The sequence below is a fragment of the Maniola jurtina genome, chromosome 15 (assembly GCF_905333055.1).
Source record: "Maniola jurtina chromosome 15, ilManJurt1.1, whole genome shotgun sequence".
NCBI classification, from domain to species: domain Eukaryota; kingdom Metazoa; phylum Arthropoda; class Insecta; order Lepidoptera; family Nymphalidae; genus Maniola; species Maniola jurtina.
Genome location: NC_060043.1, coordinates 2,631,799 through 2,650,687, shown reverse-complemented (window position 1 = coordinate 2,650,687; position 18,889 = coordinate 2,631,799). Strand labels below are relative to the sequence as shown.

Sequence of the window (18,889 nt, the reverse complement as noted above, 5' to 3'; positions counted from 1 at the left end):
ACGAGACCGAGCTAGGTATCCTTCAAAAATTTAAGGTTCTGCTCAAACTAAACCTGAATCTAATGTTTAGCTAATAGAGTTATTTTTCCATTGGCATCGTCTGTACGTAGGGTGTTTGGATTTCAGCCCCGTCGTATGTCCTTTTCACCCCTCTTCTACAGGGTAAGTAATCAGTCGCGAATAAACCGTCCCGAGCTTCGCTCGTTTCACACTATTTAAAAATAATTTATATAAATAAATACTTGAAAAATTAAATTAAATATATCATATATTTTGTACGCTATATTATTGTTTTAAAGCCGTGACTTAAATTAATATTTTTAAAAATAAACTGTGCAATATACGTCCTTAACTCGGTGTCTGCTTATTTGTATTAAACATTAAAATATAAGAATCAATATTATTATATTGCAAAATTAAAAGTATTTTAAAAAAGAGCCCGTAAGCGGCGAGTTTATTTTTAAGGTGTCCGTGTTTTGCTAGAAAAATAAATATGAAGGCGTCATCGTTTTCTCTGCGTGTTATGCGAAGGGTAAGTACTTATATTAGCTTTTTAATATTAAGAATACCAATATTGGCAATAAACATCCTACAAGTAAAAAAAAAAATGCGCACTGTTGCATTATTGTCTATTATTAAATTTGAAAGATTTAAGCAATTACAATGTATTTTATTTCAAATATTTTTTTATATAAATACAATATTGGCTATATAAAAATAATAAATATTAGCAATATTGAATATTGATAAGTATGTATATCGAATATTTGTGCTTTATGGGTCTGGTGTAACAGGTAGCGCTCGCCCCCGCAAAACTGCGCTCTACAGGTTGGTCGGCGAATTCTTTTTAAAATATATTGACGCTATGCCGACCACACCCTTATAAATAAATTATTTTTTGTATATTTAAATCGGTATACAAATATTTAAATAGAAATTCAGGCTCATATCTTAAGTATTTAGCAAATGGATTCTTAAAGTATAAGAAATTGATTCATATAATCTTAACTTAGTTCTCAATGATTGATTGCTGCGTGTCGTATGAGAATTCTTATAAAAAAAAATAAGTCTATAGAAATGCGTGACTAGAAACCTTACATATACCAATGATGGTAGATAAGAGCTTAATGATGAATGATGATCATTCGGTTTACACAAAAGTAATTTTAACCCTGTCAATATTAGGTATACATACAATTTTTATTAGATTTATGTGTTGTCCTATTAAACTTTGCCGACGTGAAAATATTACTATACTAGATGATGCCAACGACTTCGTCCGCGTGGATTTAAGTTTAGAAATCCCGGGATAAAAACTTTGAATTCCCGGGATAAAAAGGTATCTATGTCAATATCCGGATGCAAACTATCTCTGTACCAAGTAGATGAGGCCCGTAACTTTGTCCATGTGGATTTAGGTTTCTAAAAATCCCATGAACTCTTTGATTTTTTAAAACAAGTAGCCTATGTCCTTCCCCGGGTTTGCGAGCTATCTCCTATGTACCTACCAAATTTCGACAAAAACTGTTTAAAAAAGGACCGTAGAATACTACCAGACAAGCAGACTGACTCTCGCATTTATAATATTATTAAGTTGTATAGAAGGATTAGCATAATCTGCATCTTGTAAACAAAATAGACTGTATAATCTTCCTTATCCTAGTTCTATCCTTAGTACTGACGAACTAACGACAATTCAAAATGGCTTGTTTTTATGAGCAGTTCCCTCAGCAAGGTCACTACTGGCACGGTAATGGTATCTACTGGCTCTATCAATACGTGACTGGAATACTGATACTCGGCTCTAAGTTTTTACACCAAGATCCTGCTGGAATATTATATGTGATTTGAACATATTATTGTGGAATAACTTATATCGGAATCAAACACACTCGAAGCGAGAGATAGAGTGACAACCGAGTACCAGCGTGGTAGTGCCAGTAGTCGCGCCCGCCATTCTATTACGGGTGACGATAAGTTGGCAGGGTCAGCGAGTGTCGCTTCTTTATCTACGGATCTGTGTCACTACGCGTATGCATCCCATACACAAGCGTCGCTTCCAAATTTCATGTTTCCGTGAGCATTTCCCTCAACAAGGTCACTACTGGCTCTATCAATACGTGACTGGAATACTGAAACTCGGCTCTAAGTTTTTACACCGAGATCCTGCTGGAATATTACATTTCGTGATTTGAACATATTGTGGAATAACTTACATCGGAATTGTTAGAAATATAATATTTATGTGGTATGCATACAACGTAACACACATATGTACTTACTCTGTGGCTTGTCCTCGTCTCTTTCTCTCTCTGCCCAACCTCCCAATGACGCGCACTGTGTGTGAGACTTTTATTTGTAATATTAATTGTATTCAAGTTTGTGTAAAGATATTACTGACGATAATTATGTGTGGTTTATTATGTGCAATAAACAAACTCATAATGTGATTGTGATATTATTTCTGGCCGTTGTAACCACTGCTCGATCCTTGTGACCTCCCAAGAGGTCATGGGCCAAGATCTAAATCTACGAGATTTACTTACAACGTGTTTGAGAAATATATCGATCGATCGCTTAAGAAGATTGCACGTGCGTGTACGAATGAACAAATACTCTGATCTATTGTGAAGAAACAAAAATGGCATTCCGTGGTGAAGTTCCCACTACAAACGAAGATGGCGGCTCACGTGTCACGCCGACGACGTCTTTGTTTCCTGCGATTGAGAAGCTGGAAGGCAGCCAGAACTATTTAGCCTGGAAGTTTGCGATTCGTATGGTTTTAATACTAGAAGGTTTGTGGGATTGTGTTACTGCAAACGCGGTCACTGACGCTGCGCGCGATCAACGTGCGCTGGCGCGCATTTCCTTGAGTGTTAAACCTAGCCTGTACCAGCATATCAGAAACGCATCTAGTGCCAAAGAGGCGTGGGACAACCTTTCGGACATTTTTGAAGACAAGGGACTTTTGCGTCGTGTCTTGTTGTTGCGTGAACTGCATCGTACACGCTACACAGACTTCAACGACATGAGTAAGTACATAAACAACACTTCTGACATTGTACAACAGTTGGCCGATATTGGGCGAAAAATAGATGACGAAGAAGTAGCGGAACTGTTACTGAGCGGTCTACCACAGGAATTTGACTCGCTCGTGTCTAATCTGTCTACGTTCTCACTAACATCAAAGATCTCGAGTGAAGTCGTGAGAACTCGTCTACTACAAGAGGAATTGCGGAAAAACGGCTCAAATTCACATAATATATCTGAAGCTGCTTATATTTCAAAACGAAAAGTAAAGTGTCACTACTGTCACAAGGAAAATCACATAAAATCTAACTGTTTTAAATTGAAGCGCGATAAAAAGAAAAACAGTGTGACAGAAAGTAGCAGTGATAATAAATGTATGGCAGCCGCATATCTCTCTAAACACAGACAGGAAGATTGGTTCGTGGACTCTGGGTGCACTGCACACATGTGTAATAAGAAAGAATTCTTTGTGTCACTCAAATCGACTTCATCGTCAGTATCTGTTGCTAACAATGAGACTATGTTATGTGAAGGTGTTGGGACTGTGAATATTCAATCAAATGACAATGTACTTATTCTTAATAATGTTTTGTATGTTCCTCAGTTAACTACTAATTTGATATCCGTTAGTAAGTTAATAGAATTAGATCTAAGAGTGGTGTTCAATTCGGGAGGTTGTTTTATATTTGACATAGATGATAAACTTATCAGTACTGCTAGTAATTTAAATGGGATTTTTAAATTAAATCGGTGTGTTAGGAATAGGTATTTGCACAAAGAGGAGCACTCTTTGTTCCTTCATAATGAGCAGGAATCACCGAGTGCCGCAGTTGCAGCTCATCAGCAGCCAATGCAGTTATGGCATCAACGGTTAGGGCATCTCAGCTCTAGAGGTATGTTTGCTCTTAGAGATAGGTTAAAACATGGTTGTATGTTTCAGGCTGAGGAATCACTTTCAGATTGTGCTGCTTGTCTTAAGGGCAAGTTGGTCGCAAAACCATTTCCAAAGAGTGGTGCCAGTCGTGCAACCAGGGCTCTGGAGCTTGTACACTCTGACGTCTGTGGGCCCATGCCGGTGAGCAGCTGGGGTGGTGCAAATTATATTCTGACACTGACTGATGATTATTCAAGGAAGAGCTACGTGTACTTGATGAAGAACAAATCTGAGGTATGTAGCCGCTTCATAGAATTTAAAAATATGGTTGAAAAGCAGACTGGTTTATCAATCAAATGTCTTCGTAGTGACAATGGGACCGAGTATGTAAATTCAACTTTGTCTGGGTTTTTACGTGAACAGGGGATAGTGCATCAGCTTACCGTGCCTTATTGTCCTCAACAGAATGCTGTTTCAGAACGGTTGAACCGTACCCTTATGGATAAAGTACGTTGCATGTTGCAACATTCTGGTCTCGACCAGCGGTTCTGGGGAGAAGCAGTAATGACTGCTGTTTATCTTAAAAATAGGTCTCCCACAGCTGCATTGGACGGACAGATTCCAGAAGAGGTTTGGACTGGTTCTAAATTGGACCTTGGTCACCTCAGGGTGTTCGGTTGCCTTGCTTATGCGCTGGTACCTGGCGTTAAGCGTAAGAAGTTAGACCCTAAATGTAAACCTTACATTTTTGTGGGTTATTCTGAAACTACTAAGGGGTATAGACTGGCAGATCCCTGTGACCCTAGAAAAGTGCTCTTGTCTCGTGATGTCACATTTATGGAAGAGAGATTTTTTAATTTTGGACATGACAATTCTTGTGATAATAATGAAATAATATTTATGAATTCTAGTTTATTATATAATTTATCAAGTGATAATAATGTTAATAATGAATTGTCTAATGTCAATGATAATAATAATAAATTAATGGAAAATAGTAATTTTAATTCAGATGACAAAATATTATCTAATGGAAGTTTTAATGATAATTCTTGTGTTTCCACAGATACATGGGACACTGGTAGCGAACACAACTCCTCTGTTGAGTGCTCGGCGGATGATGACGTAGAAGATACTGTGACGTCACCACGCGCGACGTTGACTGGAGGGGAAGATGTGTCTGCAGGTTCGCGCCCTATACGTAGTACTCGATCGGTTCTACCTAAAAGGTATGATGACTATGATCTGTCTATGTTTGCAAGGGATGTTTTGGTTGACGAGCCACAGTCGTATCGAGAGGCGATTGATAGTCCTTACCGCGACGAGTGGGTGCAGGCCATGAAGCGTGAGTACAACTCTATGATGGAAAATGAAGTATGGACGCTTGTGGAGCGCCCTAGTGACTGCAATGTCGTAAAATGTAAGTGGGTGTTTAAGGCGAAGTGTGATGCTTCAGGTAATTTTCAGCAATTTAAGGCTAGGTTAGTAGCAAGGGGCTTCACACAAAAAGAAGGGATAGATTATACTGATACCTTTTCCCCAGTTGTACGCCACTCCACTATGAGGTTATTGTTTAGTTTGGCGAATGAATATGACTTGAATATTGATCATATTGACGTAAATACGGCTTTTCTGAATGGCAACCTAAATGAAACTATTTTTATGGAGCAGCCTGAGGGATTTACTGATAGCAAAAATAAAAATAAAGTTTGTCTCTTGAAAAGGAGTATTTACGGGTTAAAACAAGCAAGTAGAATGTGGTATTGTAAGGTTAATGACTTGTTGACTAAAAATAACTTCATACAAAGTAAATGTGAACCATGTGTGTATTATTTCCAGGGAGAAAAGGAAATTATTATTATAGCATTGTATGTCGATGACTTTTACCTGATATATAATAAGGATAGCTCTCATATTAAGGTTTTGTTGAGTTTATTAGAGCATGAATTTAGTATTAAAAACCTAGGTCCTATTCAGAGCTATCTTGGAATTAGAGTCAGAAGAGATAGAGAAAAAGGTGTACTTAAGTTAGACCAGTCAGTTTATATAAGGAGAGTACTGAACCGGTTTGGTATGTCAGACTGTAAACCAGTTTCGACTCCTATGCAATCAGGATTTAAGTTATGTAAATCAGATGATATATTAAATGATGATGTATATAACTATAGGCAACTTTTAGGTTGTTTGATGTACCTGTCAGTATGTACGCGTCCTGATATTGCTTACACCTGTAGTCAATTAAGTCAGTATAATAACTGTTTTGGTAAATGCCATTGGTCAGCTGCCAAAAGAGTTTTACGGTATTTAGCAGGTACAATTGACTATGGTTTACTCTATGTAAAAAGTAATCGATTGGTATTGAGTGCCTATACCGATGCAGATTGGGCCAATGATTGTACTGATCGTAGGTCATATACAGGGTTTGCGATAAAGCTTGGTAAAAATGTAGTAAATTGGGAGTCTCGTAAACAAAAGTGTGTAGCACTCTCTAGTACAGAGGCAGAATGTTTAGCGATAAGCGACGTTTGTAAAGACTTAAGTTTTGTAAGAAATTTCTTGGTAGAGCTCTTTACAAATTTAAAATTGAACTGTATAACTGTGTATAACGACAATCAAAGTGCGCACAGATTATTAGAGTGTAAAGAATATTGTCACAAGCGCACTAAACACATTGATATTCGTTATCACTATGTAAAGGACCTTGTAAATAGCAACTTTGTGACTGTAAAATATTTGTGTACAGAGAAAATGATTGCTGATGTGTTGACCAAACCTCTAGACAAGAAAAAGCATAACATGTTTATTTATGAGCTTTGTGTTCGACATATATCAGGATGAGAAATGTAATGTATACTTTTGTAGTCATAGAGTAATTTATAATTTTTTTATTTTTTGCTGTTTACGTTATATGCATAAGGGGAAGTGTTAGAAATATAATATTTATGTGGTATGCATACAACGTAACACACATATGTACTTACTCTGTGGCTTGTCCTCGTCTCTTTCTCTCTCTGCCCAACCTCCCAATGACGCGCACTGTGTGTGAGACTTTTATTTGTAATATTAATTGTATTCAAGTTTGTGTAAAGATATTACTGACGATAATTATGTGTGGTTTATTATGTGCAATAAACAAACTCATAATGTGATTGTGATATTATTTCTGGCCGTTGTAACCACTGCTCGATCCTTGTGACCTCCCAAGAGGAATCAAACACACTCGAAGCGAGAGCTAGAGTGACAACCGAGTGCCAGCATGGTAGACTGGCAGTGCCAGTAGCCATGCCATTTCTTTAAAGACGGTAAGTTGGCAGGGGGGAGTGAGTGTCGCTTCTTTATCTACGGATCTGTGTCGCTACACGTTTGTGTCACATACACAAATTAATTGTTTCCATGAGCATTCCCCTCAGCAAGGTCGCGACTGGCTCCATCAGTACGTGACTGGATTACTGACGCTCGGCTCTAAGTTAGGTTTACACCGAGATCCTGCTGGAATATTAGATTTTGTTACTTTCAAAAATCCTTATACAACAACAACGTGGAAAGAGTACTTTCAATGTTTGGAACGAACTTTTCAATACAGGAGTTTGTTTTCCCCCTTTTTAAAAATAAACAAGAATGACTCAAAATTTAAAAAACCCCCGACACGATAGACTTAAGTAAAATGAATCATCCATTAAGTACTAAAAGCAATCAAGTATGCATTAAAATCGATACAATGATAATCAAAGTTAGGGCAAACAAGTCAAGAGCGATAGATAATGTCTTATACTTACCTATTTTTAAACTAAAGTTTTCTAAGTACTTTAATATTTCAACGACCTCCATGACCCATCTGAGTAGTGTGAACCTAATTTATATTCCGGCAGTTCAGGTAGTCTAGACGGTCATCTTTTTAGACTTTTTTTTAAATCGAACAATGTTTTACCGAATTATCATACTTCACACTGTGATATTATAAAGGCGAAAGTTTGTGTGTATGTGTGTGTGTATGTTTGTTACTCCTTAACGCAAAAACTACTAGACGGATTTGGCTGAAATTTGGAGTGGAGATAGATAATATCCTGGATTAGCACATAGGCTACTTTTTATCCCGGAAAAACAGTTCCCACGGCATTTCGAAAAACCTAAATCCACGCGGGCGAAGTCGCGGGCATCGGCTAGTAGTGTCATAATATAAAGTCAGTGGCTGGTTTCGACAGTTTTAATGCATTCTGTTAATGGTGACCTCGATTCTAGAGCTGACGCCATGCATTCGCAGTTTTTAACTTTTAAACAAATTGGTATGGACTATGGACCCGGTGGTTTATTTTTGGACGATTTTTATTTTGCTCATTTGTTTTGGCAAGATTTGTACTAGTCTTATTTATTGGTGGTCTTATTTATTGGTATTATTATGAACTGTATAGCGTTTATTTTAGGGCCTTGTTACAAATCGCACTATATCTACACGCGCGTTGCATCTATTACGTTATGTTTTACCAAGCCCTTACTGTCGTGCAAAGTCAGTGGCTGGTTTTACGGTTTTGTCGGTTAGTTGCACTGGAGTTTACGCGAACTATTCGGCAATGTCGATGCATTCCATTGAAGGTGACCTCGATTTTAGAGCTGACGCCATGCATTCGCAGTTTTTAACTTTTAAGCAAATTGGTTTGACTGGGTAGTATGCAAGGAAGATTTATACTCGTAAATATTGGGTTTCTGTACATGTTTTTCAGTGAAATTATTTACTGCTGCTGGTGCTATCTGCGAGCTTTTCAGTATATTATTTAAGTATGCTAAATTATGCTTTTCTATGTGGAGATGTAGCCTTATAGGTAGTTCGGTGTAACGCTGTTCCAGGTGATTCTGAGCATTTACTAGTAGATCCACATTTTGAAAGCTTGCAGTACATATCTAGAAGCCAAATCAAGGTAAATTAAACTGTAAGGCTATACAAGTACGTCTGTTTTTACAATAACCTGATGTTCGACTACACAATCTGCCCGGTGATAATCTCACACTTGTAGTTTCTATTAACTGTACTACTTACCGTCAGGTGAGGCATTAAACCTTAATGGGAATCGAACCCGGGGCCTTCCTTATGTGATAAGGTCTCATTGTTATGCCAGAAAGGCTGTGAAACAATCCACACCACAGAGAAATTCAAACAAAGTGAAAACTTTGTACCCAATATGTGTTTCGAAGCGTAAATGTCCCAAAACTCGGTTCTTTGTTGAAACGAAGTAGGAAGAACGAAATCGGTGGGAATGTATTTTTCGTGTTTTACGAAAACAGAACTCTCTAATACGGCATCACTGGTGTGTATAAATTATGTTGTTCAATATATTTATTACGATGTGAGAACTCTTGAGGAAAAGACAATTTATATACCTACTACATATAGGTATGTTAGGTATCTTAACATTACATTGTTAAAATGTATATATTTCTGCGTCGCTCACTCACACACTGTCGATTTGTACGTTTTCTCCCTAGCGTTAAGGTTGTCTGGAAGAGATCGCTATTTAGCGATAGGATAGGATAACCACTACCTCTAAGAGAATCAATCAGGGATAAAAATATAAAGCGGATTGTAAAAAAATATTTTAATGAATTAAATCCTTGAATGATAACACTTAAGTATAATCTTTTCAGGAACAACCTGTATAACTGGGCATTCCGCGATGCACAAACCGTTTTGGAGTCGCGTCGGCTAGTAGGTTGCTCGGTTGCGCGGTGCGATGCCACTTAAATTGCGAGGGTTTTGTAACACGAAGTCAATTATAATTACCTAATTACGAGTACATTAGATTATTACAATTTCAGTTTTGATTTGTATAACTATAGTTTTTTAGTTCTGTATTGCAACATCCACATAAACTCAAGAGAGTTTCAGGACGTCAAGTGGAATCATTTAAAACTAGACTTTGGTTCAAACAAAGAATTTAATAATAATAATAATCCCCTTTTTGTACCTGCATTTTAAGTTTTCTTTTTATTGTAACCTCTCATTTGTGTTTAGCGGTGCAATAAATATATATACATACATACATACTCTGTCTCTCCTAAATCCATAGTAAAAAGACGTCGAAACAGTGCTCTGAGTTTTTATTTATAAAACCATGGGTTAAACCAAAATTGAACGGCAAAGGAAAACACAAGGAAACCTGCATACCGGAGAGTTCTCCATAATATTCTCAAAAGTGTGTAGAGTCTGATATTCCCCATTTGGTCAGCATTGTGGACTATGGTCAAACCTTTCTCATTTTGAGAGTTGTCTCAGTACTCAGTAGTAGCCGATGACGTATTAATGATGATGATGATACATGTAGAATTTTTGCGCATTTTAGACCATATAAGCTGATATCGCACCGGTACTGGAATGCTAAGTAGCTTTTTGTGCATACAGACTTTTTTGCAATGCAATTATTTTAAATATATTTATGTGCTACGTCTCGTCTACGGAGAGCTATACGCGCTTCGTAGCTGCCAACGTTACGACAACATTGGTTGCTTGAAATTTAAAAAAAAAATTTGGTCGCTTTTTCTACTGGAAATATCGCGAGCGCGCATAGAAAATAATTTCAAAGAATTTCAAAATGGCGTCTCAGGGGTGGCGCTTCCAAAATTGATGGGCGTCCCGTCCACCCTTAAAATTTTTAGAAATACCTAGATTTTTTAGACACATTTATCAAAATTGGCTCAGTAGTTTAGGCGCTACTGTGGCACATACCTAAATACATACATACATAGACTGCTAAAATTATAACAACCCTTCCTTTTAGCTTTGATGTAGTCGAGTAAAAACAGATAAGCTACAAGCGGGGAATATAAGCAAAACACCGTAAAGAACTCATTATCGACAGATTAAAAAACTCATTTTCTTCAAATTGAATTTCATTGAAACTGATTCCATACAATTGAAAAGGATTTAAGTCATTTTAAAGGGAATTAAACATTGGAATTGCGAGCGCTCTCCAATGAATCAATCACTTTCACAATCCTTATTTCATTATACTCGTTGTAGCTACTTTGACGACTGAAATTAAATTTTTACTCCATCCATAGTCCGCCATCTTTAATAACGTATATGAAAAGAAAAGCTAAATGACTGACTGACTGATTAATCTATCAACGCACAGTTCAAATTACTGGACGGATTATTGGGCTGGGTATGGAGATAGCATATATAGAATAGATAGATAGAAAATTCAACCCCGAAGTCACATTAGTTTAGTAATTTAAGTAATAAATTATTATTGACAATTCGGTTTTACTTGGCATTCACCTAATAGATAATGTTAGAGATCACAATTTTTTATTTTTAATCATGTTTTATTTTAGTTTTATTTTGAACTAGACCCGCGACTTCGTCCGCGTGGATTTAGGTTTTTAAAGATCCAGTGGGAACTGTTTGATTTTCCGGAATAAAAAGCCTATGTTAATAACAGGGACGCAAGCTACCTCGGTACCAAATTTCAAACAAATCGCTTTAGCGGATGGGTTTTTGGGAATCCCGTGGGAACTCTTTGATTTTCCGGGATAAAAAGTAGCCTATATCCATCCCCGGGATATAAGCCAACTCTATACCAAATTTCATCAGAATCGGTTCAACTGTTGAGCCGTGAAAAGGTAGCAGACAGACAGACAGACAGACACACTTCGCATTTATAATATTAGTATGGATTAACAGTTTACTGAATTACAAGAACTTCCAGAACTTCCCTCGTTTGGGCCCGAACAGAATACCAGCGTTGTGGGTACATTGTGTATCCACAACATTAAGCTGAGTTCGGGCCTTTTCGTTGGCACGACATAATATAGTAGTACCACAACACTATGTTTAAGTTAAGTTAGTTTTTAAGTTTTATATTTTATATTTTAAGTTTTATATTTTAAGCGTGTTTTGTATTACCTGTATGTTGATCCAATGAATAAATTTAATTCTATTCTATTCTATTCTAATACCACGGCTCAATACTTATCTAAATTTTAATATCAATATTTTAATAGCAAATTAATAAAAGTAATATCATTAATATTTTTTAATATAAGAAATAGTTACTTATAATACCACACAATTAAGTTAACAAATTAAGAAATAAAACATATGCAAAAATAATTAAAGTAACAAAATTTCTAATTAATTTGAATACTTTATGACATGGGTTTTTTTAATTACTTATAAGCTATTTTGTAACTTAATTATATGAAAAAGGGTAAATATGCATGGTTAAAACCCAACCCTTAGTAATTTCATTCTAATTTTAAACGTTTGTAAGAGAAAACACTTTCACATTTTCATTTTATTAAAATTATTAACTAAGTATGAGGCCCATGGCTTCCTATTATTTTGCTTAATCTATATTATAATTTCCGGCCTATTTTTAATGTGATGTAGCACTAAAATTTATTCCATCCAATTTATTTTCCTAAAGCGACCCCAAGGAATCGTTCCTTCATACGTACCACCACAGAATCCGAAATAAAATAACAGAAATGGTGTCTGTTGGTTTTTAACAACCGAGCGAGGTGTTGTGTTATTTTATGTGCCAGTCTTGAGTATAGTGTTTAAAGTAAGGTTTTAAAATATTATTTTTCCGTCTTTTTTAACAATGTTACAAGAAAAGAATGCAGATACTCTTAATTAGAGGAAACACGACTCCACACGGCATTGTGCAAATAATATCTGTCTGAGACATCAATATGTCTGCGTGGTGACAAACTTACGCTCCTATACCGTTTCTATTCTCCCATTCTGAGTTCTGTCTCGCTACCGTTTATATAACTCGGTAGATAAACTTTTCTAATTTGGTTTATTGGAATCGTAGCAGTTCTGAAACGCAAGGGCAGTATTCCAATTAATAAAACAACAGTGTTTTAGCACAGAGAAGGTCAATCGCTTGTTTACTGCCCAGACGAAAGCTCTATTTCGTATTTCGGCAAACAAAGAAATAAATTACTGCCAACCTAGAAACTTGACATTTCTTAGTTTTTCTTATTTTTACAGTTGGCTAACTTGAATAATATACACACATACATATTTACAAGCATAAGGTTAAACAGCACTAAAATCCGACTACTACCCGTGAACTGCTGATAGATGGTGATAGATAACTATAGTAAAATTGTTTTTCTGTCACTTGATTTATTTAACCCGCGACCTAAAAAGTGGGGTGTTATAAGTTTGACGTGTGTATCTGTGTATCTGTCTGTGGCATCGTAGCTCCTAAACTAATGAACCGAATTTAATTTTTTTTTTGTTTGTAAGTGTGGCTTGATCGAGAGTGTTCTTAGCTATAATCCAAGAAAATCGGTTCAGCCGTTTGAAAGTTATCAGCTCTTTTCTAGTTACCTACTGTAACCTTAACTTGTCGGGGGTGTTATAAATTTTTAATTTACACTTGTTGAATGTAACATCCGTCAGGTCTATTTTTTCATATAAAATGTAGCTTACGAGTATGTCACCCGGACCATAATAATGAATTGAATGATACCTCATTCATCAAAATCGGATCGATAGTCTAAGCGCTACGGTGGAACACACAAATACAAACCTACATTCATACATACATAGTACATATAGATTGCTAAAATCATAACCATTCCTTTTGACTTTGCCGTAGTCGAGTAAAAAGAAGAATTATACTCATGCCTACACAGTTTTGACTGGAGTGTGTAGCCGGTGAATTATGCTTCAGCTACACACTCTCAAAACTGCGCTCCAGGTACACTCCGGTTGAGTGCATAATATTATCACCTTCATATTTATTATCTATTCCGTCTGTCAGAACATGCCCTAAACTATCGATCACAATTTCTAAACCAGCTGCACGTCTCTCTATTCTATTCGAAACTCCCCATTTTTCTTTTTCCCGTTGTCCCGTTTCCCGTTCTCCATCCATTCTCATCACGTGCGTCCTTTTTCAAGAAAATAAATCGCGCCAATTTTTACCTGCTGTTCCATCCGATGACTTTTACTTCAATAGATGGATCTCATTATTATCTTTTGAATGGTTTATTAGTTCTTTCTTTAAAGAAAACGTAAAATCCTAGAATTCTGGAATTCATCCTTACCGATATTATAGAATACAATAGAATAGAAAGATTTTTTGTTCAAATGAACTTTTAAGGTGAGACTACACCTTTGAGAATCATCAGGCATGCAGATTTCCTCTCGATGTTTTCCTTCACCGTTAAAGAAGTGATATTTTTTTACTCAAAACGTATCCGAAAAGTTAAAGGTGCATACCCGGGGTCGAACCCCCGACCCCCGAAGAGCAGGCTACGTCTTAATCACTAGGCACAAGCTATAGGCGCTATTATTGATAATACTTAGGTAGGGACAAAACGAACACCAAATTTCAAAATTCAATATTACCACATTATTTTGGCATGCGCTGATTGGGACGTATGCGGTCTACTATATTTGGCCTATTTGCGGTGCAAACTGCTTTCACTGTTTGTGGATTTATAGCCTGTTACTTTACCTACCTGTTACTTTAATATTGTAAACTCAAATGCAGGAAGTTCTCTTTCGTTTTTCGTTTTTATAGGTTCGTATCGTTCCCAGCCCCCAAGGGTCATATAAGAAGAATACCTAGAATGTACCTTACTCGCATTCTAATTTTACCATTAGATAAGGTCAGGCATTGTAGAGCGAGTGGTGTGAAAACGATTTTTTAAATGAACATTCTATAATATCAACTTGTACGAAATACGAATTCGCGGGCATTAGCTGAAGATAACTAATAACATAAAATGAAAAACCCTCAAGTAATAAAAAGCTTTTATCACCGATTTTTATAATATTTGTACTTTTATACCGCCACAAATAACCCGTATCTCAGTTTATGTTTCTCCATAGGGATGTCTGAATCGAAAAGTATCGATTAATATCACTGTCGATGTATCGAAAAGAGATTGGCGGTTCTAAAATTCTAATGTCGTATATTATCAAATTAATATTCAAATAAAGTCATAGACAAGTTACAGTATGGGCCATGGCCGTCGTGGGTATCGTATTTTTATACCGCTCTGAATAGTACGCCGCCGTATAGGGCAATGGCAGAGGGAATTAGAATAATGAAACTCTCGGTTTTGATCCTTTGACATCTGTCAAATATTAGGCTAAGGGTCACGTGAAATCCACGGATGCAGGAAATAATAATTCTTACTAAAGACTAGCCGATGCCCGGGATTTTATCCGCGTGGATATAGGTTTTTCCAAAATCCCGTGGGAACTCTTTGATTTTCCGGGATTTAAAATAACTTATGTTCTAATCCAGGATATCATCTATCTCCATTTCAAATTTCAGTCAAATCCGTCCAGTAGCTTTTGCGCGAAGGAGTGATAAACATACATATGCACACGCATTCACACACACACAAAACCTTTCGCCTTTATAATATTAGTGTGATATTTAGTAATTTCATAGCCCACCTGGCGTCTGCCAAGTGTCAGTATAGGGTGAAGCCTCGACGTTTTATTGTAAGTTTCCTAACTGTCCTGAACTGTGGCAGTGGCGACAACGGTAATTGTGATGGGAAAATATCGTATCTGATACGTTTTCGATACTAGATATTTTATCGAAATATTGCTATTAAAATATCAATATATCGAAATCAAAATATCGATGTATCGTTTTTCGACAACCCTATTTCTCCATATCATCATCATAAAGCGGCGCATAAAGACGGTACAGCAGCAATGGCACTGAAATATGTCCAGGTTATCAGCCATAATGCGAGCTACATTAAGAAAAGTTCTCCACTAAATGAAAGATGCTATAGCAATAAAAGACCCGTAAAAAACCCGGTACCCCACACCACCACCAATCATCTGAACACAGAAATCAGAATAAAATATTTTGAGTAAGGTTCGGTTTATCTACGTAAAACGAAAGTATTGAACATTAAAAATATACTATTAATTGATTAATTATAAATATAATATTGGATCTATCAATCAAGGTATTTTAAGACAATTTCGCGGATTTATCATTTATTTCGCGGATATTTGGAAGTCAAAGTTAAAAGACAGGGGTTTTACAAAGAGTAGGTACCTACGCGAAGGCAGTTATTCAATGTCAATGTTTGCATGGAAACAAGACCATCAATAAGATCCATTTTACAGGATGTATGTAAACTGTAGGTAATATGATGCCTCTAGTAAATTATATCGCATAGCTTGGTAAGGTCAGACGGTTGGAAGTCCGAGCAGTACTAAACTCTTTCATCGTATTGTATCGCTTGGACTCTACTGTGTAATCGCCCTAAGGTTGATATTACTAAGCTGAGCGGACGGTCATTTACGGAGTACCGCCATATTGGAAGTACGAGGGATGACAATGCTTAAGAGGCTATTTTGTCATCAAGTCGCTCGTTTTGCGTCTGATAACGTTTTGGGTTTTAGGTTACTGATAACGTTTATGAAACATATTATTTTTTATCTACCATGTAAACCTTTATTTTTGACTACCTTCCTGTGAGCGCTTTTAATTGGGTTCGATTCCTAGCAAAGGCAATTTGGGAATTTGGAATTTCTAAATTGTATATGATCTGATCTGGTGGGAAGCTTCGGCTATAGATGGATACCCTATCGGTGAAGCGATGCCATCAAATGATTTCACGTCACTTGTCCTGGTCTTCACTCCACTTGTTGATGCACACACAAGATGAATAAACTAATTGTCTTTCTTTCTTTCTTTCTGATTTAACGTACCAGTACGATGCTGCCTAGAAAATGATTATGAGTCTGCCGTGATATTAAGTTGTATGGAAGACTCCTAATTCAGTACGCTTTAGTCCAAGTTAGGGTTCAACTCGTTTTGTAAAGTTTCGTACCCGAAGGGTCCCAACAGGACCCTATAACTAGATTCCGATGTCCGTCCGTCCGTCTGTCTGCCAGCTGTATCTCGTGAAATAGGTAGAGAGTTGAAATTTTCACAGAATGTGTATTTCTATTGCCGCTATAACATCAAATACTAAATTTTTTAAAATAGCTGCTGCGTAGATTGAAAAAAATGAAATTAAAAGTGATATTTCTTGTACGATGGTACGACGCCTTTCGTGTGCGAGTCTTGACCAGTTTTTAGAGTTCCGTACCTCGAAAGGAAAAATGGAACCCATAGGATCACTTTGTTGTCTGTCTGTCTGTCTTTCAAGAAACCTATAGGGTACTTCCCGTTGACCTAGAATCATGATATTTCGCAGGTAGGCAGGTCTTATAGCACAAATACAGGAATAAATCTGAAAACCGCGAACTTGTGGTCACATCATAAAAAAAATTTAAAATGTGTTTCAATTTTCAAAATAAGATAACTATACCAAGTGGGGTATCATATTAAAGGGCTTTACCTGTACATCCTAAAACAGATTTTTATTTATTTTTATGTATTTAAAATAGTTTTTGATTTATCATGCAAAATGTTGGAAAAAATACCCGAGTACGGTACCCTCAGTGCGCGAGTCTGACTCGCACTTGGCCGGTTTTTGTTTTTTATCTTGTTCAGTTAATGGAGACAACGATTCACTGATGCAATGTAATGTATAGCATAATCCATTACTTTATTCCACTGAAGGCGATATATCAACGCGCCACGTCGACATTAGCAAGACAAATCGCTTCCACATCCTTTGAGAATACTGTACCTAGTAGCTATTTACCTATCTAGTACCTACTGCGCAAACACAATGTCCTAGATTTTATACTGACTGGCTGTGAAAGGTTTACGTCTACTAAACTTTATTTAGATAACTAGCTTAGGCCCGTGACTTCGTTTACTACACTACACACATTTTAAACCCCTATTTTATCCCTTTAGGGGTTGAATTTTCAAAACTCCTCTGACTGATCTATCAACGCACAGCTCAAACTACTGGACGGATCGGGCTGTTTGGCGTGCAGATAGACGTAGACATCTGCTTAGAAAGGATTTTTGAAAATTCAATCCCTTAGGGGGTAAAATAGGGGTTCAAAATTTGTACGAGCATATATGCTTGTTTGCAAATAAATGAATGGAATGACCTCAATACCACATTCTCTTCTCTCTCATTTTGGGAAGATAACAATCACTAAGCCCTGTCGTTTCGACGATATAAGTGGTACATTTATCTTAAGGGCCTCATAAGCTAGGATTAGGCGGGATAAAAGTCGATATCATTCCGACAGCTAATGAGCTAAGAAATAAAACGCTACATGGTTAATTAGGAGCGGCTAAATTAATCGAGTAGCAGCGGATTAATTAGTTAAAAGTGTAGTTGGAGTATGGTACAAGTGACGAGAACAAGTGACTAATTAGTTCTATTATTTACTTTGAATAAAGTATTTGACTTTGACTTTGACTTAAACCTTCACAATTTACTGCCACAGACACTGTGCTAAAATGTAATGGAAATTCAGTACAACACAATACAGTTCAGTGTAATGCAATCAGGCAAATTCTAGAACTATTTGTAAACTAGCTGATACCCGTGACTTCGTTCCCGTGGATATAGTTTTTTAAAAATCCCGTGGGAACTCAATGATTTTCCAGGATGAAAGTAGCCTTTGTGTTAATAAAGTATAATCTATCTCCATTCCAAATTTCAGTTAAATTCGTTTAGTAGTTTTTGCGTGAAAGAGTAACAAACATACATACATCCATCGATACATACAAACTGAAATATTAAACTTGTTGGTTGGAATAGTGATGGATGACGGCATTGTAGTGTACATCTTTATTTGGCGCAGGCTTATGATCGACTCTTCTTACGAACTAACAGTAATTATAATTAAATCTTATGTCTTAAAGATATTTCTTAATTTAAGCTACATAATTTTGCATCACCCTTTCTCTAATTCGATTCGTAAGCAACCTACATATCACAAAACATTTGCTTTTAAAATATTAGTAGGATTAGACCACACAGCGGTGGGGTGGGTCTGATAAACCATTAATCTTCCAAATCACGCGAGTTTGCAGTAGAAAGGTATATGCGCCTGTCCAGCGGGCATTCGGG

The 18,889-nt window shown here is 36.6% G+C and overlaps 1 protein-coding gene across 1 annotated transcript in view; it reads left to right on the top strand.

Annotated features, from left to right (window-relative positions):
* Positions 1 to 478: 478 nt before the first annotated feature.
* LOC123872428 (calmodulin-A-like) overlaps positions 479 to 18,889 on the top strand; it is a 205,707-nt gene continuing 187,296 nt past the window's right edge. The window contains exon 1 of the mRNA XM_045916708.1: positions 479 to 532. Within this exon, the coding sequence (XP_045772664.1) occupies positions 494 to 532 (39 nt within the window). The 5' untranslated portion in view covers positions 479 to 493. The remainder of the gene's footprint in view (positions 533 to 18,889) is intronic.